The following is a 27,181-nucleotide window of genomic DNA, read 5'->3' on the forward strand; positions in this document are numbered from 1 at the left end:
AATTAAGCCATCTTTGTATATTGATGATTCATTTTGTTCTAAGGGGCAAGGTGTGATGATGCTGTCACTTTAAAAAGGTTACTTTCTTCTTGGTTTTATTTTAAAGAGAGGTTGTAAAGGTAGAGGTGCCAAAGTGTCTAGTTTACCAATGAAAGGGGAGTGGCCAGTTCTCCCAGTTCAGGTTCTTTTAGTTTGTTTTAGGCGTAGCAGTCACCAGATTTTGGAGCTCAGAAGTGTTGCAAGCTTCAGTAAAAAATTCCTGAGAAATTTTCCCTGAAATCACTCTGGTGTGTTCCCTCCTGCCTGTAAGAATTTGTGTTTGAATTTACCTTTTTGCCAAGGGGTGTGTTTATGGGATGTTACTATATTGGAACAGTTAGTTAAGCTACTGTATCGAGTGTTTGGTTAAGTTTTCTACAAGTTAAGTAATTCTAAATACCGCCTTCCTTTGTTCATGTTTTAATTGTAGTGTTCAAATAAATTGTGTTTTGCTTAAAGCCAATTGATTTGACCAGTTATCACACCTGGAATACCCACTTCACTTCTACCCTTAAAATAAGAAAAAGTTAGGGTCTAGGCTACCTTCTTAAAATATTTGAGGGGATCTGGCCTGGTCCCTAACAAGGTGACAAATTAAGAAGAAGAAAAGGATGGTAAGGCGAGAAGAAAAACAAAATCTATGTGTGGAGCAATCATTTTCAAATATACCAGTGTCATATTGATATTTTGTGGACCGTGGAATATAAGGAGTTTTTGCTGACCTGACCAATTGTAAAATACAGTGGCATTCATTGTAAGCTATATCGGCTGAGAGGTCTACAAGTATTGTCTTAAAAATATAAAAACTAAAATGCAAAAATTAGACATAGCCACAAACCTACAAAATAAAAATTCCATGCTAATGTAGCAGTGGCAGAATTCAACAGAAATACAATCAGTTAAAGCGGAAGAATGACTCAAGACATAACTAACATGTGTGCTAAAGGAAATGAAAGTTGTTTGTTTCATTTCTAGTCCAGCAAAGAAGTTCAGTTACACGGGGAACTCCAAAGAACAGAACATTTCAGTGTCATTAACAACAAAGGAAAAACATTTTGTTCTGTCGAAGATGTATGTAGCTTGAAACGTGCCATTAAGTAAATTCAATGTATGCTCAAGAAAATGGAAACACTTCAGAGGTCAGTAGATAAGAACATGTATTGTTTTCTTGGAGAAGCAATTTAATTTGTACGCTCTTTCAGTTGCTCGTTAATGCAGCCTTTGAGTTAAAAAGCACAGGCCATGTAGCGCTCAAGAGGATGTCAACATTTTCCTCTGATTACGTACATGTTGAGATTACAATTTTGGTATGGTGCTGGCACTTCAGCACAATAATGCTGTTAAAATAGAAGTAAAAGTAACCTGATTCTGCTTCGTTTTGCACCTCTCATGCCAGTTATGTTGGTGATGTGAAATTGCTTGGATTTGGGAATTTCATCAGCAGATAGAGAGTTCTGAAAATGATACTTGAAAAGAATTTGAGCTTGTCCTGCAGTCACCAAGATTCTAAAATTATAATATTCATTTTTTGTTGCTTCCGATTGTTATGATTGGTGAGTCGAAAGAATGTGTCTGTTGGTGGGTTGCTGTAATGTACATAGCCTGGCACAAAAGTTTGCACAGGGAATGCAGTAAAGAATGAAGCATGTTTTTGTTTAATCCCTTCTGTGATCTTGATGTCCCAAATTCAACCAGCATTTATTGCCCATCCCCAGTTGTCTTGGAATATATGGTGATGAGCTGCCTTCTTGAATCACTGCAGTCCATATGCTGTGGATAGACCCAAAATGCTGTTAAGGAGGGACTTCTATGATTTTGTCCCAGCAGCACTGACGAAATGGCAATATCTGTATATTTTCAAGTTAGACTGGTGAGTGGCTTAGGGGAGAACTTGCCTATGGATCTGCTGCCATCTAGATGGGAGTATTGTGGGTTTTGAAGGTATTGTCTAAGGATCTTTGATAAATTTCTGTAACATTTAGATAGTACATGCCACAGTTACTGGGTGCTGGAAGTAGTGTGTGAATGTGGTGCCAATCAAGTGGGCTTTTTTCAACTGGATGGTGTCAAGCTTACTGAGTGTTGTTAAAGCTGCATTCATCCAGGCAATTAAAGAATATTTCTCCTACTCCTGACTTATTCCTTGTAGGTGGTAGGCAGGCTTTGGGGAGTTAGGGGGTGAGTTAATCACAGCGGCATTCCTAGGCTCTGAACTGCTCTTCTAGCCTTTGTATTTATATGGTGAGTCCAGTTAGGTTTCTAGGCAGTTGTACCCTCAAGTATTGATAGTGGGGATTCAGCAATAATATTGCCATTGACTGTAAAGGGTGATGGTTAGATTCTCTCTTGTTGGAGATGGACATTTGTGTGATATGCACATTACTTACCACTTGTCAGCTCAAGCCACGATATTGTGCAGTTTTTGCTGCATTTGGACATGACTTCTTCATAATCTGAAGAGTTGAAAATGGTAGGAGTAAGTGAGGACTGCAGATGCTGGAGATCAGAGTCGAGAGTGTGGTGCTGGAAAAGCACAGCCGGTCAGATAGCATCCGAGGAGCAGGAGAATCAATATTTTGGACATAGGTCCTTCATCAGGAATGAGGCTTGTGGACTGGGGGTGCTGAGAGATAAAAATGGTGCTGAACATTGTGCAATCATAAACAAGCATCACCATTTCTGACCTTGTAATGAAAGGAAGGTCACTGTTAAAGCAACTGAAGATGGTCTGGTCAGAGACGCTATTCTGAGGAACTCCTGCAGAGATGTTCTGAAATTGAGATCGCAGATATCCAATAACTACAACCATCTTCCTATGTACCTGGTATGACTCCAATCAGTAGAGAGCTTTCCCTCTGATTCCCACTGATTCCAGCTTTGCTAGGCTTCTTGATACCACACAGAGTCAAGTGTGGCCTTGATGTCAAGGGCTGTCATTTTCAGTTCACCTCTGGAATTTAATTATTTTGTTCATGTTTAGACCAATATACTAACTGCATATCCTTTTGGGTAGTGATGAGATTTAGATTTTAAAAATGTATATTGTTATCTTTCTGGTTGAGAGCCATTTGCTCAGAGACAGGACAACACAATGTTGTAAGATGAGCCCTTTGAATTCTGATTGAATAAACGTGTTTAAATTTGAGATTGTTAATTCACAGTTAACTTGTTTCATGAAATTTTGAGGGCTCATACCAATGAGATGTGCTGCATTGTTACTTGGAGTCCAAGTCTCAAGTCCCTGTTTTTTTTTTGGAAAAAAAAGAAATTCTTGAAACATAATGTTCCCTACTTTTGGGCCAGAAAGTCGAAATTCTTATCATAACATGTCTTTAGCAGGCTAATTAAAAACTTAACAAGATAGAGAGAAATTACCTTGTCTTGTGCTATTTAAACTTGAGAAGGTTAATTTTAATTCACAATACGAACCTGCAGTGTCCCACCAACCGACTGGAGTTTGAAGCATTGGTATTATTAAATGCTGGTGGTTTATTCAACATGTTATCAATCTAGGTAGGATGTCAATGACAGCCTTATGACATAGGCCAGCCATGTCTGCACACTGACAAGTGGGAACAGACTTTTGAGAGACTGTCACTCAAGAAAATGCCAGAGGAAATCTCGGATGTGAGTGGCTTAATCTTTTCTTGTGTGTCTTTATCCCATTTTTTTGAGTCGTCCTTAGAAAAGAAATTACTGCAGATATGTAGGATGTATTGGTTGAAATCTTCCAATATTCCCGAGATTATTGATTGATTCTGGCAAGGTTCCAGTGAATTGGAAAACAATAAGTGTATCATTACTATTCGAAAAAGGAAGAGAATTAAGTGCAGAAATCTACAGTCTGGTTAGCCTAATACCTGTCAATGGGGACAATGCTAGAATCCATTATTATGGAGTTGTAGCTGATACAGTCATAATACTTTAAGACAAAGTCAACAGGGGAAATCTTATGGGGGCCTAAAGAAAGTGAACTATGCCAGGAACTGCACAAGAACTCATTGAGAAGCCTGGGAGTTCTATCTCGCATTAGGATCAACTAATGCATCTTGTAACAAAGCAGTGGCTGGATAATTGCTTGTTTATCACCTTTATTAGCAGCATATATCATTTCATTCATATGCAGCTTCCTATCCTACCACCCACCACAAGCAAACTAGGTTCTGAGAATTCTCAATATGGAAGTCAAATTAGATACCTGCAGATTTCAGCTTGCAGCTGGTTATCAAAGCCTCTACGTTTCTCAACATGCAAAAACATCTTAGGGTATGACCCACAGACACCATCTATATGCATCTCTCATCCACAATGTTGGCATCCAATAATTGCCAGGCCCTCGTAATCATCATAATACCTCTTCAAACATCCTCCAAGCAGATCAGAGAGATATTAGGATGATTCTGAGAGAAAAGTTCATGAGTAGTTAGTTTTTCTGGCTACATTGAATGGTTGCGGTTGTGGGTTTGTTCGTTGAACATACCCACAACCACGACCACTGGCAACTGAGCTACAAATCTTTACACAAACCTTGAACATTGATTGGTAGAATGTGAAAGGGAAATAATGTTTAATAAAATGGTTGTTATTATCTGACTATTGTTATATTTTCTATAGGTATAATAAGATATCAGATAAAAGGTAACACGATAAGAATTCATGGTGTTGGGGATAATAGCAATGGAAGATTGGCTAATTAATCAGCATGGTGGCTCAGTGGTTAGCACTGCAGCCTCCCAGCACCAGGGACCAGGTTCAATATCCGCCTCGGACGACTGTCTGTGTGGAGTTTGCACATTCTCCCCATGTCTGCGTGGGTTTCCTCTGGGTGCTCTGGTTTCCTCCCACAATCCAGAGATGTGTAGTTCAGGTGAACTGGCTATGCAAAATTGCCCATAGTGTTAGATGCATTAGTTAGGGGTTAATATTGGGTAGGGGAATGCATCTAGGTGAGTTACTCTTTGCAGGGTCGGTGTGGACTTGTTGGGCTGAAGGGCCTGTTTCCATACTGTAGGGAATCTAATCTAAATCTAATCAAGATTGTAATAAGGCCAAATCCAAGTGGTGGAACCCAAACTGACCTTCAGTCAGCAGGTTACTGCTAAGCAGGTGTTGCTTGATGCCACTGTTGATGATGTCTTCTATCACTTTACTGATGAGCGAGAACAGACTGATGGAGCATTAATTGGCCAGGTTGGATTTGTCCTGCTTTTTGTGTACAGGACATTCCTAGGCAAATTTCCACATGGTCAGTTCGATGCCAGTGTTGTAACTGTATTGGAGGAGCTTGGATAGGGATGCAGCTCAGGTTCCAGAGCTCAAGATTTCAACACTATTGCTGGAATATTGTTAATATCCATTGTCTTTGCAATCTCCAGTGTCTCTAACTATTTATTGATATCACAGGGAGTGAATTGAATTAGCTGACGACTGGCAACTGTAATGCTGGAAACTTCTGGAGGAGGCCAAGATGGATTATTCACTCGGCATTTCTGGCCGATATAGTTTGCAAACAGTTCAGCCTTATCTTTTGCACTAATGTACTGTACTGGGATTTTCCATCACTGAGGATGGAAATATTTGTGGAGCCTCCTCCTCCAGGGTATTGTTTAGTGATCCTCACCATTCATGTGGTTAGACTGCTGAGCTGAGGTCCAATCAGTTGGTTGTAGAATCATTTGGCTCTGTCTATCATCTGTTTGGTAGCTTTACATCATTTTTAGGTGTGTCTGATGCTATTCCTGTCATGCCTTCTCATACTCTTCATTGAACCAGGGTAGATCCCTGGACTTGATGGTAATGGTTGAATGGGAGATATGTGGGGTTGAGATTGCAGCTTGTGTTGGAGCACAATTCCGCTGCTACTGATGGCCACATCACCTCATGTATGCCCAGTCTTGAGTTGCTAAATCTATTCAATGTCAGTCTCATTTTGCACAGTGACTGGGCCACTTAACACAATGGAGGGTTTTATTTATATGAATTCAGACTTTGACTCCACAAGAGTTGTATGCTGGTCACTCTTACAGATACTATTATGGACAGGCGCATCAGTGCCAGGCACATTGGTTAGGATGAGGTCAAGTATGTTTTTCCCATTTGTTGGTTCCTTCACCACTTGCTGCAGACCAAATCCAGCAGCTATGTCCTTTAGAACCTGAACAGCTGAGGCAGTAGTGCTATTGCCAAACCACTCTGGGTGGTAGACATAGAAATTCTCACCCAGAACACATCCTGCACCCTTGCCATCCCCAGTACTTCCTCCAAGTGGTATTCAACATGACGGAGCACTGATGCATCAGCCCAGAAGGACAGTAATCATTAGGAGGTTTCCTTGCCCATGCTTGATCTGATGCTACGATACTTGATGGGGTCAGCAGTCAATGTTGAATACTCCTAGGACAGTACTCTCCTGACTGTATATCATGGTCATGCGCATTCAGCTACAAGAGTCAAAAATGTCCTCTCTCCAAAGATAGACTTTCCGTGAATGTCTATAAATTGGGGCTCCAGCAAAAGGTGGCAATGGTGAGTAACAACACTGAGCAGGGGAGCTCTAGCTATTGACCAGGCACTCTGGAGGACTGAGTGTCTTTGTCAGAAAGAAGTATCAGAGAGGGAGAGACAGACAATGGATTTCCTCAATCATGATGTGTTCAATGGGCTAAAGTCCATGTAAATGCTATGTTTCATTAGTTTAACCTTAATTTCCCTTTATGTTTCTAAAGTCCTGATGCCAATGAAATGAAGAATCCCTGATTCACAATATTTGGTTGTCAACATGCTTGAATCTCACAGTACATCTGTTTATATGTGTGTGCAATTGTTCCTGGTAGCAATGAAGGTCATTTCTTTAAGATTGGAAGGGAGAGAATCAGACAGAAGTGCTGGAATTTGTCCTTGTCTCTCACATTCCTCCGGTGTTGTTAATGTACAATATGTAGGAGATTAGTATGTGCAAGCATTACCTCGAATCACCTCAGCAATGAATACTGGCTCCCTCAGCAGTCTCTGCGCTAGCCACATTCAGCAGTCAGGATCTCAATGGCACTGACCAATGAAGGTGTTTCAGGCACTACCAACATGTTAAAGAGTGAAGTTGAAATCCTGTATCACAATGCGAGCGTGTGCTGCTGTGCGTTGAGTTAAAAATGACACGATACCAGGTTATAGTCCAACAGGTTTATTTGGAAGTACAAGCTTTTGGAGTGCTGCTCTTTCGTCAGGCAGGTGTTGTCTGATTTTTAATTTTGTCCATCCCAGTCCATCACCGGCATGGTTGTGTGTTTAATTCAGGTATAACCAACTATATTTAAATTTAATTGGATGGTCATGTTAGCCAAAGAACTGCTACTTACAGGGGTTGTGAGAAGAGGAAAGATCAGAGTCATTATGAAATTTAGTATAGGAGCAAATTACTGCAAATGCTGGAATCTGTACTGAAAACAAAAATGCTGGAGAAATTGTGGGTCAGGTAGCATCCATGAAGAGAAAGTATTTTGAGTCTAAATGATTTCACCTGAACTTATTATTCTAAAGCCTTCCTTCATGCTAAAGTTAAAGATTCACAAGATGTTAATGAGAAAGTTTTAAAAACGTTGTTAAATCACAGAGTCATAGAGATGTACAGCATGGAAACAGACCCTTTGGTCCAACCCGTTCGTGCCGAGCAGATATCCCAACCCAATCTAGTCCCACCTGCCAGTACCCAGCCCATATCCCTCCAAACCCTTCCTATTCATATACCCATCCAAATGCCTCTTAAATGTTGCAATTGTACCAGCCTCCACCACTTCCTCTGACTACTCATTCCATACCTGTACCACCCTCTGTGTGAAAAAGTTGCCCCTTAGGTCTTTTTTATATCTTTCCCCTCTCACCCCAAACCTATGCCCTCTAGTTCTGGACTCCCCGGCCCCAGGAAAAAGACTTTGCCTATTTACCTTATCCATGCCCCTCATAATTTTGTAAACCTCTATAAGGTTACCCCTCAGCCTCTGACGCTCCAGGGAAAACAGCCCCAGCCTGTTCAGCCTCTCCCTATAGCTCAAATCCTCCAACCCTGGCAACATCTTTGTGACTCTTTTCTGAACACTTTAAAGTTTCACAACATCTTTCCGATAGGAAGGAGACCAGAAATGCACGCAATATTCCAACAGTGGCCTAACGAATGTCCTGTACAGCCACAACATGACCTCCCAACTCCTGTACTCAATATCTGACCAATAAAGGAAAGCATACCAAACGCCTTCTTCACTATCTTATTTACCTGCGACTCCACTTTCAAGGAGCTATGAACTTGCACTCCAAGGTCTCTTTGTTCAGCAATACTCCCTGTGACCTTACCATTAAGTGTATAAATCCTGCTAAGATTTGCTTTCCCAAAATGCAGACCCTCATGTCTATCTGAATTAAACTCCATCTGCCACCTCTCAGTCCATTGGCCCATCTGGTCAGGATCCCGTTGTAATCTGAGGTAACCTTCTTTGCTGTCCACTACACCTCCAATTTTGGTGTCATCTGCAAACTTACTAACTGTACCTCTTATGCTCTCATGCAAATCATTTATGTAAATGACAAAAAGTAGAGGGCCCAGCACCAATCCTTGTGGCACTCCACTGATCACAGGCCTCCAGTCTGAAAAACAACCCTCCACCACCACCCTCTGTCTTCTACCTTTGAGCCAGTTCTGTATCCAAATGGCTAGTTCTCCCTGTATTTCATGAGATCTAAATTTGCTAATCAGTCTCCAATGGGGAACCTTGTTGCACGCCTTACTGAAGTCCATATAAATCACATCTACTGCTCTGCCCTCATCAATCCTCTTTGTTACTTCTTCAAAAAACTCAATCAAGCTTGTGAGACATAATTTCCCATGCACAAAACCATGTTGACTATCCCGAATCCGTCCTTGCCTTTCCAAATACGTGTACATCCTGTCTCTCAGGATTCCCTCCAACAACTTGCCCACCACCGATGTCAGGCTCACCGGTCTATAGTTCCCTGGCTTGTCTTTATAGCCCTTCTTAAACAGTGGCACCACGTTTGGCAAACTCCAGTCTTCCGGCACCTCACCTATGACTATCGATGATACAAATATCTCAGCAAGAGGCCCAGCAATCACTTCTCTAGCTTCCCACAGAGTTCTCGTATGCCAACCTCCAGTCTTCTGCCACCTCCAGGTTACGTAAGTTAATTCTTTAAATAAATAAGTCGATACCCTCCAAACCTTTGTACAATCTAACACATGCCACTGTTCAAACTTAAGACTCAAGGAACTAATCGTGATGATATTGCTTTGAATCTTAAATCCCAAGTGCGAACACTACCATGAAAGAAGTTTGGAATTTAGGAAGTTGATTTCTTCAAGGATTTCAGTGAAATTACAATAGGCAAATTTCATGTAAATAACATATTTATTCCTCAAATAGTAGAGTCTATCAAATGCAAATCTGCCTTTTCAACTCAAGAGAAAACAGTTCTCAATAAGACTTTAATATTCAATGACTATAAACAGATCATAAGGTCAGGCTCGACAAGTTTATTTTTATTTTCCTTGGTTCACATTGACATATTATCAGTTCATTGTACTTTCTGAGGGTTTCTGTAGTGAAGAGCTTGATTCTGTTAAAGACTTTGTTGAAAAAAACTAGTAATTCTCAAGTATTGATGTAATCAAGATGCTAATTTGACTATAAATGTTTGTGCCTACTTAAAAACTAATTTCAAGTGATTCAAAAACACTGAGAGAAAATTCAGAGGCACACTAAAATAACTTTTGTTTGCAGAGTTGTTTTTGCGTTATAATTTAATTTGTTAATTATTGGAGTGGAGAAAAGGTTGTTGAATAACCAAGAAATATCCAATCTATGGAAGAAGTCAGTTCTTTGTCACACTGTGAAGAAGATAATGCAGTGGTAATCTTCTGAACTCATAATCATAAAGGCCAGGTTCTGGGCATTTGGGTTCAAATCACACCTGATAGGATTTACTGAATTTGGAGTTGAAAGTTAGTCTTGTGTATTGTTTCTGTGGTGTAGTGGTTTGCACATTGGCTTTACATGTGAAAGGGTGCAGGTTTGAAGCCAACAGAAACATTTATGTGAATTGCTGGTGTTACAGTGGAGAGCTGTCATCTCATTTACTCTTGCTTTTCAATACAGTATTGTGGCAGCCATGATGTGGAGGTGCCAGTGTTGGACTAGGGTAGACAGTTAAAAATCACATAACACCCAGGTTATCGTCCAACAGGTTTAGTTGGAAGTACTAGCTTTCAGAGTGCGCTCCAAAAGCTAGTACTTCCAACTAAACCTGTTGAACTTTAACCTGGTGTTGCGTGATTTTTAACTTCAATATTGTGAGCTCTCTTGTATAGTGTTTCTGCCTTGGACCAGACAGACCTGGGTTCAAGTCTCACCTGCTCCAGAGGAATGTAATAACATCTCTGAACAGGGAGAAAGTGAAGACTGCAGGTGCTGGAGATCAGAGTCGAGCTTGTGATGTTGTGCTTTTCCAGCATCACCCTCTCAACATTTCCAAACTGGTTAATTAGAAAAGTTAGCCTTATTATTGCATTGCCCTTAATGACTGTGCACATAAACTGAATAATTGGAAACATGGGTGATTTAATGGCGGTGGTTAATACTCGACATGTGCCACAGGTGATTTGATAGTGGAAAACTTCATTCAGTTGTGTGATGGAGTCCCTACCCCTGGGTTGAGAGGCTTGGGTTCAAGACTCCAGAGGTGTGTAATAACATTTCTGAATAGGTTGATAAGAATTCTTTAAAGAATTTTTTAAAAATCAACTGTGTGATGGGCCCTCTTTTGGTGCAGTGGTAGTGTCCCTACCCTTGGACTGAGAGGTCTGGGTTCAAGTCCCACCTGCTTTTAAGGTGTATCAACTGATTAGAAAAATAATCAACTGACTTTCCTCATTCCTGAAGAAGGGCTTATGCCTGAAATGTCGATTCTCCTGTTCCTTGGATGCTATCTGACCTGCTGCGCTTTTCCAGCAACACATTTTCAGATTAGAAAAATAGGTCAGTTGTGTGATATGGGGCGTCTTGTGGCACAGTGGTAATGTCCCTACCCCAGAGAGCAGCTGAGAGTCAACCACATTGCTGTGGCTCTGGAGTCACATATAGGCCAGACCAGATAAAGATGGCAGATTTCCTTCCCTAAAGGACATTAGTGAACCAGATGGGTTTTTCCAACAATTGACAATGGTTTCATGGTCATCAGTTGACTCTTAATTCTAGATTTTTTTATTGAATTCAAATTCCACCATCTGCTGCCGTGGGATTCGAACCCAGGTCCCCAGAACATTACTCATTTTAAATAAAAAAGAACCTGAAATGACATCACCCACCTTAAGAAACCAAGACCAATAAATAGAGAGGCAGGACATACCACCAGTGCTTCACCAGAGGCTCTCACTGATGATAAAATGTCTGAAAACAAACTTTCCAACTCAGTAAGTTAACTTACATCCATATTATTGTGGATTAATAGATGAGTTAAGCCATCACCTCCCTCTATTGCTTCACAGTGATATTTCTTGAAAGCATAAATTCCTGAAATAAGTCCAAACAGAAATGGTAAATTTTTCAGAAGTGAACTGCTGGAAAAATTCAAATGTCAATTATTTATTTTATTTCTTTTTTAGTCCAAAAAAAACTAGAAACCTAAAATGTTAATAATTCATTAGATTGCACTTCTAATGGAAAAGTTCAACATTTTTTAGCCAAACATATTCTTTGACCATGGTTTCATATCTGTATCAGCTTGTTTTTCCTCCTATAAATAACAGCAAAAAGCATTGGATAAACTTCTTGAAACGTCTTACTGGATTTAAATATGAATTCTTTCTTCACACGTGCTGTAAGCGCTGCTGACCTCCAGCATGCACAGTATTTTGTTTCTATTTGTAATGCCTCTTAAGGCCCATCAATTTTTCCCCAATACAAGTGAAACAAAATTTAGTTTTCTGACAAAGTTCACATTATTTGCATTCAGATCTGGATTGTTTTGAAGCTGGAGGTAGAATTTGAATAGTAACTGAGCGGAATGGATAAAGACCGCATCTTTTTGTCACGCTCCGCTGCGAGGGACGAGTGGGGACCGTCCTATTTACTTTTCTTCATATCGTACCCCAGTCTTCCTGAAGGTGGCGCCCTGAAGATGATTGGTCGCTGCCGGCCGGTTGATGAACCACGGCGGACGGTGAAACGCACTCAGCCCTTGCTGGTCGAGGGCGGAGGTTCCGGCAGCGGATGCCCCCTTCCGGTCGGGACGGGGATTAGGAGGTGCAACGGTGGAAACTTCTTGGCGGCTGGGAGGAGGAGGAGGAGGAAGAGGGTTGGCGGCGGAGGCCCCCTGGCGGTTTGGAAGAAAAGGAGGAGCAGCAGCGGTTGAGGGCCCCTGGCGGCCTGGAGGAGGAGTTGCTGCAGCTGAGGCGATAGTCCCCTCGAACTGACCCAGTGTGAGCTGGGAAGGCACGCCCAAGATGGCGGCAGGATTGAAAAGTTGTTCTCGGCGGTGTGTGCTCTGACCGGGGTGGGTAGGGAAGGGACAGCGTGGTCCAGGGAAGCCAGTGTCTAGTCCACACAACGAATGGGCGGCTAGGCCTGGGTTGGAGTGGTTGTCTGATGTCGCTGCCGTAATGTCAGTGTGGGCGGGAGTCGGTTTTCTTTTCGCCGTCACCCTGGTTGTAAGGAGTTACCGCTGGTTCTTCAGCTAGAAATGGAGGATGATGCGAAGAAAGGTAAAAAGGTGAGAGTCGTCCGCGGTGTAAATTGAGGTGATGAAAGAACGAGGGAGGCCCCCAATTATCGGCGGTATCTGGTTATCGCCAGTACTGGGTGTGGGTCTGTTGAGCGGCCGGAGTGTTGACCTGGAGCACTTCATTAGGATTGGGTCCAAAAAGGGCCTGTGGTCGCGGGGGAGGGTAGGTAAGAACATCTTTAGTAGCTTCTCAAAATTGCTAACACGAAATTTTGTGTTTTTCCCCCTAAAAAGGGAGGGGGTGGTTTATATAGTTTGTAATTTTGGTGTTGCCTCGTCTTAAAATAGACGAAACTTGTTGAAGGATTTACGTTTTCTCCTTTTTTTTTGAAAACAAAAGTTTTTCAGATGTAGTTGTTTAAACTTTGGAGATGATCAGTAAAAGGCGTTTTGTTACTCCTTTGGGTTGGGCTGCTTTTCAACGGTGAGTTTTTTTCTGATGTCCGCTGGGAGCTGGAGGCGGTGGCACTTCAGCGGCTGCTGCTGTTGAAACTGATCGAGAGCAACTCCACGGTGTCTTCCCACCCAGCCCGAAATGTAAACAAATTTCCAGCACGCCCTGCTTCACTTCCACTGTCTGCAGTACTTTGCTTTTTATTTAGAGATATTTGACAGCGGACTTTTTTGCCGTGAAGAATTAACGTACAGCTGTTGAAGTAACAGCTTCACGTGAAAATATTGTAGTTAGTGTGTTCTTGTTTCATTCAGTTGATAACGGTGGCGTTGTATATTGTATAGAAGTCTGCAATCTCATGCGGAGATTTTTTTGTGCAACTTGATTAGGCAGATGTTCAAAACAGTGACTCTTTGCAAACTTTTTGATCGGAACTATTATTTCAGACGACTCGTCGGTCGCACTAGCACGTTTTGCGTTTTTAGGAATTTCTATACGGTATCGAATCTAGTTATGTCTTCACGTAAGACAGCTTTAACCGTGCTCTCATTCCAAGCGCTGATAATTCTGTTAGAATCCTAGAATCCCTGCAGATGTTCGTCAAGTCTCTATCGACGCTCCGAAGAAGATCCCACCCAGACCCTCCGCCTAACCCCAGGTTTGCCATGTTCGCCTAACCTGTACATCTTTGGACTGTAGGAGTAAACCGGAGCACCCGGTTTAGAAACCCATCCAGACGCTGGAACGTGTAAATGCTACACAGTTGGCCAAGTCTGACATTGATCCGGGGTCTCTGGCATTGTGAGGCGATGGTGCCAACCACTCAGTCACCTGTTCTCCTTGAGTATTCGAAATCAATAATTTCACATTTTAGTTAATGTCTATTTACATTTACCTACCTTAAAACTTTTCACCCTTTCTGCTCAGGTCAGCAGTTTTTTTATCCCTTCGCAACGTTTTTCATTTAGACTTTCAGATAATGGGGTGAAAAATGCTGTAACCTTTTATGTCCTAGATTTGAACAGAAATAAATAGTATGTTCTGTCCTCTAATTTAGGTGCCCAAAGATGCATGCTGGGTATCTCATTATTTCATGATTCACTTTTGCTTTTGTTATTATTCTCCTTAAATACAAAGTCAAGAATTTTATGACAGATCAGTTTGAAACATTAACTATTTTTCTTTCCAGTGCTGTCTGACCAATGAATTTACAGCACCTTTTTTCAGGTTGGCACCATCTACAGCATTGTGCTTTTGTCAGATTTTTTTACCCACTCATTTGATATTGTTATTACCTACAATTTTGTGAACTAGGGTCACTCTGCTGCAACATTTCACTGGAAACTTGGCAATGTCACATTATTTTGAAAGATATCTGCCTCCAGTCTGCAAACTTGGAATCTTATCTGTTTGCTAAATTGCATTTCTTATGGTATCTGAATTCCAAACAGTTAATTTGTGCTTTACAGTTCTTGATGCAGCAGAATCATAGAGATGAATAGCATGGAAACAGACCCTCTGATCCGAATTGTCCACGCTAATCAGATATCCTAAATTAATCTATTTGCTAGCATTTGGCCTGTATTCCTGTAGACCTTTCATATTCATGTATCCATCCAGATGCCTTTTAAGTATTACAATTCTACCAGCTTCCACCACTACCTCTGGCACTTCATTCCATATACACACTATCCTCTATGTGAAAATTGCCCCTTTGGTTCCTTATAAATCTTTTCCCCTCTCTGACCTCCTAGTTTTGGATTCCTGGGGAAAGACCTTGACTGTTCACCCTATGCATGCCCTCAGATTTTATAAACATCGCGAAGGTCACCCCTCAGCCTCTGGTCTAGGGAAAATAGCTCCAGCCTATTCAGTCTGTCCCCATAGCTCAAACCCTCCAACCCCAGCAGCATCTTCATCAATCTTCTCTGTATAACAATTGGTAATCTTGCATAGACCATTGAATTGAGCCACATAACATTTGAACTTTGTCCTAAGTTCTTATTCAGAGGTGTCTTAATATTTGCAGATGGACTGGCTGGTTGCTAGTTCATAGTGCTTCTTTCAACAGATACAAATAGAAACTCTATGTTCCGAATAGGTGGCTCTAAACTTAACATAAGGAGGGGGACAAACTGAAGTTCAACTCTGCATTAACCATCATGGTCTCTGGCCTGTGTTGCTGTAAGTTAACAATACCATGCTAGTATTCCATTATGGGGAAAGTGTTCAATGGAAAATGGGTAGACTGTCAGTTGTGAAGCATTTCCTTTGAGCCCTGGCATTGAGTCTGATATTTAGAAGCTAATATCTTCACATTTCTAGGCTTTACAATAAATCAACAGGAATCTCAGGATGTTGCACTCATTGCCCTTATTGCAAAAACTACACGTGCAGATGTAATATTCCAAGCTGCACTTCTGTCCCTAGTCTGCATCGCAGGTTGAACTAAACAGTTTTGTAGCTTGTCCTATTTGACGTTGGGTTGACCTCTTTCTGTACAAAACCATGAATTCCCCCTCTTGGGATTTTATCATAGCATTAATGTAGTGCAAAGATATTGGCTGTTCTTTAAATTTAATGTCATAGTGGTTCTCTAGAATTAATTGCCCACTCTAATCTTAGTTACACTAAATATCTTTAGACTAGAAATCTTGACACTGAAGTCCCTTTTAAATCGTCACTAGAGATAATGGATGTAAGTTTGCTCACTGAGGTGGAAGGTTCATTTTCAGATGTTTCGTCACCATATTAGTAACGTCATCAGTCACCCTCTGGAGCACTGGTGTTAGTGATCTGTTTTCTATTTGGTTAGGTTTCCTTGGGTTGGTGATGTCATTTTGTGTTCTTTTTCTGAGGGTGGTAAATGGGGTCCAAATCAATAGTGTTCTGGTTAGAATGCCAAGCTTCTAGGAATTCTCGTGTCTCTCTGTTTGGCTTGTCCTAGGATGGATGTCTTGTTCCAGTCGAAGTGGTGTCCTTTCTCATCTGTGTGTTAGGATGCCAGTGAGAGTGGTCATGTCAGGATAAGATATTGGATTCCTAGCAGAGGCAGTAATGCAGAGACTCTAACAGCTTTGTCAACCATCCAACCCAAACTTTGGATCCGCTACATGGATGACACCTTTATCATCATGAAATGAAATAAATTAGAGGAAACTTTCAAGACCATTAATAGCCTTACGAGCATAAAATTCACGAAAGAAGAGGGAAACAGCAACAACCTGCCACCCATAGATGTCACAATAGAGCGAACAGCCAATGGGGAACTTCAAACCAGCATCTACAGGAAAGCAACATATATGGATGAAATACTGAACTACAGATAGAATCATCCCAACATTAAAACATTATTTCAATGAGCCACGACACACTGCAGCGCAGAGGAAAATCACATACAGAGTATTCAAAAACAACGGGTACTCCATGAAGTCTGCTGATTTCTTAGCAACCAACCCAAAGAAGCAGACAGTGTCCAGAAACCATAGCCACTCTCCCCTACATCAAAGACATCTCAGAAATGACTGCCAGACTACTCAGACTTCGTGGCATCACAGTAGCCCTCAAACCCACCAACACACTGAAATAGCAGCTAATGAACTTGAAAGACCCTATACAGACAACAAGCAAAACTAATTTCATTTATGAAATACCTTGCAAGAACTGTAACACATTACATTGGACAAACGGGTAGAAAATCTAGCCACCAGGATACATGTACATCAACTAGCCACAAAAAGACACAACTCACTCTCACTAGTATCCTTACGTACAGATAAGGAAGGACACCACTTCAACTGGGACAACACATCCATCCTAGGACAAGCCAAGCAGACGCACAAGAATTCCTAGAAGCATGGCATTCCAACCGCAACTCTACCAACAAACACTGACTTGGATCCCATTTACCACCCTCTGAGAAAAAGAACAGGAATTGAAATCACCACAGAAAATTACATCACCAACCCAATGAAACCTAAATGCACATAGAAAGTGGATCACTGGAGGCTCAGTGGTGTTGTTCCCTCGTATGGTGATGAGACATCTGACAATGAACCTTCTAGCTTTGTGAGCAAACTTAAACCTAGAACCTCAACCTGAGCTATAAATCTTCAGCTCACTAACTAGGGTTAATGGTCTCCATGGAGATGTTTTCTCAGTAAATCTGAGGGATAGTAATGCATTAGGGTAGTGAGATGGGCAAAACAGCAATAGAATCGTAGAATGGCTTTAATACAGAGTGAAACCATTCAGCCAGTCATGTCTGTACAATTTTTAGCTTTTCCTTTTATTGACCATTTTTATTCTCCCTTCAAAAGGGTTTCACCAAAGCAAATAATTAAAATTGAACTTGCCTTTACTTGTTTAGACAGTATATTCCAGATCTTAATTAGTTACTGCACTTAATTTTTTTTTCACTTGTGCATTTGTCTTGCCTTTTAACTCAATCTTTTGGGTTCTTAATCTTTTGTTCCACAGAGGGAACAGTTCTCTCTCTACTCCTCTGCCTAGCAAAACCTTTTATTTTGAAAAATTAAATACCCTCTGATCTTCAAGGAAAATACTTCAGATTGCCCAGTTTATCCATGCAACTGAGCTCTCTCTAAAACATTAATCCTTCCTCATGATTATCAATACCTGGGCACAGTACTGCAGTTGACTTAATTGCTACACCAATGTTTTTTGTACATGTCATTAGTCATTTACCTTAATCCTTGTTTGTGCTGTATGAGTTCCTTGGGGTAGTGTCCTATACCCAACTATCTTCAGCTGCTTCATCAATTAGTTCCTCTATTGTGAGGTCACAGCTAGAGGTATCTGGACTTCAAACACTATTCAATGCCATCTGTACTCGGACACTGAAGTACAGATGGCATTGGAAACAATAAGGACTGCCAGTGCTGGAAGTCAGAGTTTTCAGATGTGAAACTTAAAGAACACAGCAGATTAGACAGCACCCAAGGAGTAGGAAAGGTTTTGGCCCAGAACATTGGTTTTTGTGATCCTCTGCGTTCTGACCTGCTGTTCTCTTCCAGCTTCACATCTATCAATGTGAAATATGCAGAAAGACCTAGGCTGCATCCAGCCTTTGGTATGTCATGTCTCTAGGTTATAACCCCAAAGTACTGTGTATATTTTTAACATAATCCCAAGCTGCCTTTTTACTAGGGAGGATAGTCAAAAATTCCTGTAGATGGAAATTCTGCCTCTGTCTGAAAACGACCTGTAGAATGTTATACTGTGGATACAAAGAGCCATTTACAACATTTAAAAGACGTTAGGACCGGTACATGAAAGGATTTAAAGGGATATGGGGCTAGTTCAGTTTAGGAAACCTGGAAGACATGGATGAATTGTGCTAAGGCTCAGTTTCCATGCCGTATAACTTTTAAGGGTAATCATTAAATGCTAGTCTTGCCTACTCCATCTGCATCCCAGTAATATTTAGACATATTATTGACTTAGAATATGTTCACTACAGAAGGCCCAACTATTCCAGTGCTTTGGAATATGTTAAGATATTGTGCCTGCCTTGATCTCTTCTGGGAACAATTTACATCTGCTTCAAGTATTTATTTTTTTTCCACAAGTGTTTACCCCAACTACTCCCTGTGGTAATCATTGAGCTCCACAGACTCTGTATAATTAAATGCCTCTTTACTTACTTCTCAACTGCAAGCTGAGTCCCTGTGAGTGGATGACAATTGGGTGGGAAAAAGTCTTATCTTAAGTCAGGAATCCAAGTTGTTCTTTAGTTTTAAAAACTGTTAAACCTCATTCAATCTAAAATCATCATGTTCCTTTAAAAACTGTCACCATACCTTAAAGCAAAGCTTATGAAATTTATTTTCTTGGATTTCAATGGTCTAAACTAGTATAAAATGCTGATACCATCATATATCCTTTGTTACTTCTAGACCTAAATGCTCTGACACCACCTTGTTAGTTGGCCTCCCATGCTTATGCCCACACTTGGTTATTCAAATTTATGTCTGCATCTGTAACTGCAAAGTCATCCATCACTGTGTTAATTAACCTACCTCCCAGTCAAACAAATCCCTCCATGACTATACATTTGCCTATCTTTAATCTGCTGCAACATTGTAAACTGCTGTGAGATCTATATTCTTCTAATTCTGAACTCTTGAGCATCGTCCATTAGTGGTCATGCTGTAGTGTTCATGGTGCGAATCTACAGAATTACTTTGCTAAATCTTTCTGTTTACTCTTTTTTTTGAGATGCTGCTTTTGAATATGATCTCTTTAAAATATTTTTTGCTCATCTGCCTAACATCTCTAGTAATGCGCTTCGTGTCACTTACATTTACATTGCCCCAAGGCAATTCACATGAGTTCTTAACTTGTTCACCTTTTTTTGTTTTTAAGACAGCTTTGTTTGTCGCATACAAGTCATTCTGCTATAACACATTTCATTAACGTGAATTCACTAACCTGATTTGACTAATTGAGGACACTGTCTCGGAAGCACAAACTTTTAAAATGTGTATTGGCTGTAACACGATTACATTGCTTTAGAAATGGCGCTTAAAGCATTGGCACTCTTTTTCAACAATGCAGTTTGCACAAGAATGTGACTTTGTTTGTTTGTTTGTTTCTTTGAGTTGCTTTTTAAATTGATCTTAAACTGCAGGAGTAAAATTTATATTTGAGGCTTTGATCAATATTTGAAGATCAATATTCTGAAATTATGACTAAAATGAGCATTTTAACAAATATCTGATTATATAGGAACAAATCTAAGCTAAACAACCAGCACTTGGTGTCCAGCCCAAATATCTGAGACTACTAAAAGTGACTTTAGAAATCAGTCTGCATTTTTAGCAATACAGAAAAAAAAATTCCCATGCAAAACTTGCGCTGAATTTGTTTAATGTTTGAATCTATATAAGCTGTAGGGTATTGATTGAAACACTTAGCAATTAAGATGTCTACTTTCACTTGTTGCAAGCTATAATACTTTTCCATTCTTTTCTGTTTTATTTAACTAGGCTAGTTCTACCTATGTTTAGAGCAAGACAGCTTCTGCCTCTTTTGAACCCCTTTTTAAAAACTATGGTACATAGCTTTTAAACTAAAGTACATTTTATAATTTTCAATTTCAATAAAGAAAGGAATAATTGCAAAAACCTGAACCACCTAACACCCTTGCAACTCGAGAGGAATGATATCTTGCCATTGTTTGGCAATCGGTGGTGTTGACTTTGTAGTATGGCACCTGATCGGAAAACATGAGCTTGTTTTTAATAACTTATTTTGGAACACTAATGCATTCGTGTTTGCAGAACGTCAACCAATGGTTCAGCTTTTTTTAAAAGATTCCCTACAGTGTGGAATCAGGCCCTTCGGCCCAACCAGTCCACACTGACCCTCCGAAGAGTAACCCACCCAGACCCATTTCACTCTGACTAATGCACCTAACACTATGGGCAATTTAGCATGGCCTCTTAACAATTTCAGAAGCTCCATTTGATACAACAGAAAAAGGAAAACTTTGTTTTGTCATGGGATGTGAATTTTACAAGCAGGCCTGTCCTTGGCATCAGGGAATTGTAGGATTATGGAATGACAAGATAATTTCAAGTCAAGATGGTATCTGGCTTGAAGGATAACTCAGATGGTGGCATCCCATATGTTAGCTACCCTTGCTGTCTTGGTACAGGTTTTTCAGGTTGTGTTAAGGGGTTGGCAAGTCTGTCAGTGGTCAAGTTGGACTGAGTGCCAATCCAGTAAACTGCCCTTTGCTGACACGCTTAAAACCTGCTTCAGAACGGGTGGAACTGCCTGCATTCAGGAAGGTGGCGAGCATTCTAATGCATTTCCTGGCTTGATAATTGTCGAGTGATCCATATGCCAAATTTTTAGCCTGCAGCACTTCGAAGTTACTGCATTTCAGACTTTGAACTTGACAGTTTGATGCTTACCTTGGATGCACAACTTCAGCTGGACAGGAATTTATTTGTAACTAAGTGTTAACTGCTTCAGAAAGTATGACATTTTTACAAATTATTGGATATGGGGTGAGCTAATTGTCTCTGAAATCAGTTGTGCAACCCTTGGAGCAGAGCATCCCATGCTGTAGGCCATGACCCATGTGAGCTACTATTTTGGTCAGTAGCAAGGTTAGGCAGCAGTGGCTGCTGTGGTGCTGTGATCCAAGTGTTAAAATTTGCAGGGGTTCTTGTTAAACGTTCTTGTTAAAATGTTGGTTGAGACCTGAATAGCTGATTCTCAAGGTGAGAATCCTCTTCTGAAAGGTGGATGTGTTTAATTAACACTGCTGTCTAAATAATATCATCTGGTTATTTAGATTAGTGGACGGCACGGTGGCACAATGGTTAGCACTGCTGCCTCACAGCGCCTGAGACCCGGGTTCAATTTCCGCCTCAGGCGATTGACTGTGTGGAGTTTGCACGTTCTCCCTGTGTCTGCATGGGTTTCCTCCGGGTGCTCCGGTTTCCTCCCACAGTCCAAAAGATGTGCAGGTCAGCTGAATTGGCCATGCTAAATTGCCCGTAGTGTTAGGTAAGGGGTACATGTAGGGGTATGGGTGGGTTGCGCTTCGGCGGGTCAGTGTGGACTTGTTGGGCCGAAGGGCCTGTTTCCACACTGTAATGTAATGTAAATGTAATGTAAACTAATATAAATGTAATGGTCATCTCTATGTTGACTCAAAAAGATTCTGTTCCTCACTCAGGGATTCCATCTGTGGTGATAGTATTAATTTGGAGCACTCACTAACCTCCTTGTGAACTGGTCCATGAAGTAACTTAAGTATTATAACATAGCAAACTTAAAATCATATGAAACCCACAAAATGTTAGTGACTTAAGAACTTTTCATGGTGTGGGGAATCTTTAAAAGTGAAATTGACAGAAGAATTGGGTTTTAACCTAACTGAGATTTGAATTTTTTTAATCATTCAAGCATAGTACAGCATGCTTAAATAGGCAGAGCATGGTTTAAACCATGGTTTGGCTCCTAAGTTTTCATTCTTGTATACCTGGAAATATGTAGAAAGCAATATAAATTGGAAAAATTATAGACAATAGGTGCAGGAGTAGGCCATTCAGCCCTTCGAGCCTGCATCGCCATTCAATATGATCATGGCTGATCATCCTTAATCAGTATCCTGATCCTGCCTTATCTCTGTAACCCTTGATTCCACTATCTATCCAACTCTTAAATGAATCCAGAGACTGGGCCTCCACTGCCCTCTGGGACAGAGCATTCCACACAGCCACCACTCTGGGTATCTGAGTATCTTAGCTTAAGATAAACTAGGAAGGATGTGACAAATAGGGAATACTGGGAAGCAGAAACTTTCTTCAAATATTTTAATAAAATTTTCAACCGAGGTTTAAAAGTCAACACTTGTTTTTCTTTGCTCACCAGATGCCTTGAATTTTTGCATTGATCTTGATATTGTCTTAAAGTCCTTACCTGTTCGACACACTTGTGCCTTCTTGATCAAATTCCCACTAAAATACTGAACACTCAAATACCCTTCCTGGAGTACAGTAAAATGGTTACCTCCTGTTGGGTACTATCCCTTTTCTTTTTTAAAGAACTGCTGTCATTGCCCTCTCTTCAACTAACCAGCTCCCTTTTTTTGATTTTTATCCTCATGGACGTATGCAGCATCTCCAACCTTTGTTAATTTGTCAAATCCTTGTGATGCTACCTCCCTCATTCAAGCCCATCTTTCCTCCAACTCCCATGTTAATCTTTTCAGTAATAGCTCAGTGTCAAAACCATAATGTTGCCCTCTGACAATGACCATGGTTTAGTTTTCTCCCTGTTCCTCCAGCTCACCTGCTGGTGAAACTAAACTTTGCAGATGTGGCAAACAGTGAAGATGATAGCAATCAGAAGTGGCAGAAGGAATTTAATTTGGTCAAGGCGAAGGGACAGAAAGTTAATATAAATTTCTCAGATAAGCAGGAGCAGAGGGACCAGAGGCTTCATGGATCTCTATCTATAAAGGTGGCAAGATGCAATTTTTAGTGGTTAGCAAATGATAGAATGTTGGGGTTGCTAAATAGTCTATAAACAAAAACACACAGGTTGTGATGAATCCTCTTAGAAGGCTGTTAGGACACAACTGGAGTATTGTGTCCAGTTATGATTGCCATACTTTAAGGATATGAGGCTTTTTAAAAATGTAAAGTGGTTGAAATTTGAGAGAACTGGGGTGTCTCCTTGGAAGAAAGCATGTTCAGGGAAATTTTTTTTTGATTCCCTACAGTATAGAAACAGACCCTCTGAAGAGTAACCCACCCAGACCCATTCCCCTTCCCTATAATTTACCCCTGACTAATGTACCTAACACTATGGGTGATTTAGCATGGCCAGTTCACCTGACCTGCACATCTTTGGATTGTGGGAGGAAACTGGAGCACCCGGAGGAAACCCACGCAGACACTGGGAGAATATGCAAACTCCACACAGTCAGGTATCCAATGCTGGAATCGAACTCTAGTCCCTGGCGTTGTGAGGCAACAGTGCTAACCACTGAGCTACCATGCCACCCCTGATTTTATACGTGTGATTGGTTTGTGTAAACTAGCCACAAGTTGCTCCTGTTTGTTCCTTTAAGAGGTTACACACTCTCTTTTATAGAATCACTGCAGTGTGGGAAGAAACCGTTTGGCTCATCGAGTCTGAATTGAACCTTCAGAACATCCCACCCTATCCCAGTAACCCCACATTTACCATGGCTAACCCACCTAGCCTGCACCTCACTGGACATTGTGGAGCAATTTAGCATGGCCAATTCATTTAACTTGTACATCTTTGGACTGTGGGAGGAAACCGGACCATTCGGCTGAAACCTATGCAGTCGTGGGGAGAACATGCAACTCCACCCAGACACTCTTCCACAAAATGCTTCCGGGATTGGAAGTCATAGTGAGAAGTTGAATAGGACTTAAATGATCTGGATCTCTCTCCCATTGAACGTGCTGGAAGCTGAGATTCAAAGTCAGTTTCACGGACTTTGGATAACCACTTGAGAAATAGTGACAGGGCTTAGGAATGAAGCCAGGGAATGGGACTGATTAAGTCCTATAGAAGTTCTATAGCCTGGCAGTCTGTGTTGATGCTTGACTGGATGAGCGTTCGAGGCTGGAAGTGCCTGAAGTAACGTTGGTAAAAACAATGACTGCAGATGCTGGAAACCAGATTCTGGATTAGTGGTGCTGGAAGAGCACAGCAGTTCAGGCAGCATCCCAGGAGCTTCGAAATCGACGTTTCGGGCAAAAGCCCTTCATCAGGAATAAAAGCAGTGAGCCTGGAGCATGGAGAGATATGCTAGAGGAGGGTGGGGGTGGGGAGATAGTAGCATAGAGTACAATGGGTGCGTGGGGGAGGGGATGAAGGTGATAGCTGAAAATGTGTTGCTGGAACAGCGCAGCAGGTCAGGCAGCATCCAGGGAACAGGAGAATCGACGTTTCGGGCATAAGCCCTTCTTCAGGAAAGGGCTTATGCCCGAAACGTCAATTCTCCTGTTCTCTGGATGCTGCCTGACCTGCGCTGTTCCAGCAACACATTTTCGGCTCTGATCTCCAGCATCTGCAGACCTCACTTTCTCCTCCTCGATGAAGGTGATAGGTCAGGGAGGAGAGGGTGGAGTGGATTGGTGGAAAATGAGATAGGCAGGTAGGACAAGTCTGGACAAGTTATAGGGACAGTGCTGAGCTGCAAGTTTAGAACTAGGCTGAGGTGGAGGAAGGGGAAATGAGGAAACTGTTGAAGTCCACATTGATGCTCTGGGGTTGAAGTGTTCCGAGGTGGAAGATGAGATGTTCTTCCTCCAGGCGTCTGGTGGTGAGGGAGCGGCGGTGAAGGAGGCCCAGGACCTCCATGTCCTTGGCAGAGTGGGAGGGGAAGTTGAAATGCTGGGCCTTGGTGCGGGTATCCCGGAGATGTTCCCTAAAGCGCTCTGCTAGGAGGCGTCCAGTCTCCCCAATGTAGAGGAGACCGCATTGGGAGCAACGGATACAATAAATGATATTAGTGGATGTGCAAGTAAAACTTTGGATGTGGAAGGCTCCTTTAGGGCCTTGGATAGAGGTGAGGGAGGAGGTGTGGGCGCAGGTTTTACAGTTCCTGCGGTGGCAGGGGAAAGTGCCAGGATGGGAGGGTGGGTTGTAGGGGGGGGCGTGGACCTGACCAGGTAGTCACGGAGGGAACGGTCTTCGCGGAACGTGGAAAGGGGTGGTGGGGTCTGTTTGGACGTGGCGGAAATGTCGGTGGGTGATTTGGTTTATGCGAAGGTTGGTAGGGTGGAAGGTGAGCACCAGGGGCGTTCTGTCCTTGTTCCGGTTGGAGGGGTGGGGTCTGAGGGCGGAGGTGCAGGATGTAGACGAGATGCGTTGGAGGGCATCTTTAACCACGTGGGAAGGGAAATTGCGGTCTCTAAAGGAGGAGGCCATCTGGTGTGTTCTGTGGTGGAACTGGTCCTCCTGGGAGCAGATCCGGCGGAGGAATTGGGAATACGGGATGGCATTTTTGCAAGAGGTAGGGTGGGAAGAGGTGTAATCCAGGTAGCTGTGGGAGTCGGTTGGTTTGTAAAAAATGTCAGTGTCAAGTTGGTCGTCATTAATGGAGATGGAGAGGTCCAGGAAGGGGAGGGAGGTGTCAGAGATGGTCCAGGTAAATTTAAGGTCAGGGTGGTTGGTGAAGTTGATGAATTGCTCAACCTCCTCGCGGGAGCATGAGGTGGCGCCAATGCAGTCATCAATGTAGCGGAGGAAGAGGTGAGGAGTGGTGCCACTGTAATTACGGAAGATCAACTGCTCTACGTAGCCAACAAAGAGACAGGCATAGCTGGGGCCCATACGTGTGCCCATGGCTACCCCTTTGGTCTGGAGGAAGTGGGAGGATTCAAAGGAGAAATTGTTAAGGGCGAGGACCAGTTCGGCCAAACGAATGAGTGTGTCGGTGGAAGGGTACTGTTGGGGACGTCTGGAGAGGAGAAAACGGAGGGCTTGGAGGCCCTGGTCATGGCGGATGGAGGTGTAGAGGGATTGGATATCCATGGTGAAGATGAGGTGTTGGGGGCCGGTGAAACGGAAGTCGTGGAGGAGTCCACCCTTTAAATGACATTGTGGTTGCAGGAATTACTTTTGAAGCTTCCCTTGCCTATTTGAATAGGTTTGATATCTAACATGAACATTCCCAGTCATTGAAACTTGCTCTTTAAGTAGGCAGGTTACCTTCTCTCATAGGCACCATGGGAACATTGTAGCATACTGTTGATGACAACTGGTGCAATTTGGACACTGCAGGTATTGGTAGTGACTGCATACAACAAATGTAGCTGGCAACCACAGGGGCTATAATCATTAGTGCCTGTTTCAAAGCTGTTATGTAACATTCTTTTCCATAGTGTCCGTTACTAATTTAAATGAAATAGGGAGTGTTGCAATTCTTGACCATTTTTGCTTGTATCCCATCATGGCTTGAAGCTTTCTTTACAAACAATATTATAAATTAAGCAGTTTATTGTTCACACTTTGCAGATTGCAACATTTAGTCACAACTTTGACTATTTGATGTCATTGTTATTTCCTTTGGTTATGTTAGCCAATATGAAAAGAAAGGCAATGGCCTTGTGATGTTATCAATAGAGTATTATTCCAGAAATTCAGTTAGCATTCTAATTATATTGAATTCAATAAAAAATGTCTGGAATTAAGAATCTGCTAATGACCTTGAAACCAGTCAATTGTTGGAAAAACCCACCTGACTCACTAATGTCCTTGGGGAAGGAAATCTGCTGTCTTCACCTGTCTGACGCAGATCCACAAGAATGGTTGATTTTCAACTGCCCTTTGAAATGGCCTAGCAAGCCACTCAGTTCTACCAATTGCTAATGATTTTCAACAAAAAATTAAAACCAGACAGTGCACCTATCGTTGAGGTCAGTGCCAGAAACTGCA

The 27,181-nt window shown here is 41.8% G+C and overlaps 1 protein-coding gene across 5 annotated transcripts in view; it reads left to right on the plus strand.

Moving 5' to 3' along the window:
- The first annotated feature begins 1,039 nt into the window (after nt 1–1,039).
- Nucleotides 1,040–27,181, plus strand: part of ccm2 (CCM2 scaffold protein) — a 127,541-nt gene continuing 101,399 nt past the window's right edge. For 2 of the 5 annotated variants that reach the window (XM_043682487.2, XM_043682486.2), the window contains exon 1: nt 12,397–12,810. In XM_043682487.2, coding sequence (XP_043538422.2) covers nt 12,781–12,810 — 30 coding nt within the window. In that variant the 5' untranslated portion in view covers nt 12,397–12,780. Of the gene's footprint in view, nt 1,179–12,393; nt 12,811–27,181 lie in introns of those variants that run through there. The other 3 variants (XM_043682484.2, XM_043682476.2, XM_043682488.2) reach the window with 3 other exon arrangements.

The sequence above is a fragment of the Chiloscyllium plagiosum genome, unplaced genomic scaffold (assembly GCF_037043375.1).
Source record: "Chiloscyllium plagiosum isolate Xiang-an unplaced genomic scaffold, Cpla_swu_hap1 HiC_scaffold_3, whole genome shotgun sequence".
NCBI lineage: Eukaryota > Metazoa > Chordata > Chondrichthyes > Orectolobiformes > Hemiscylliidae > Chiloscyllium > Chiloscyllium plagiosum.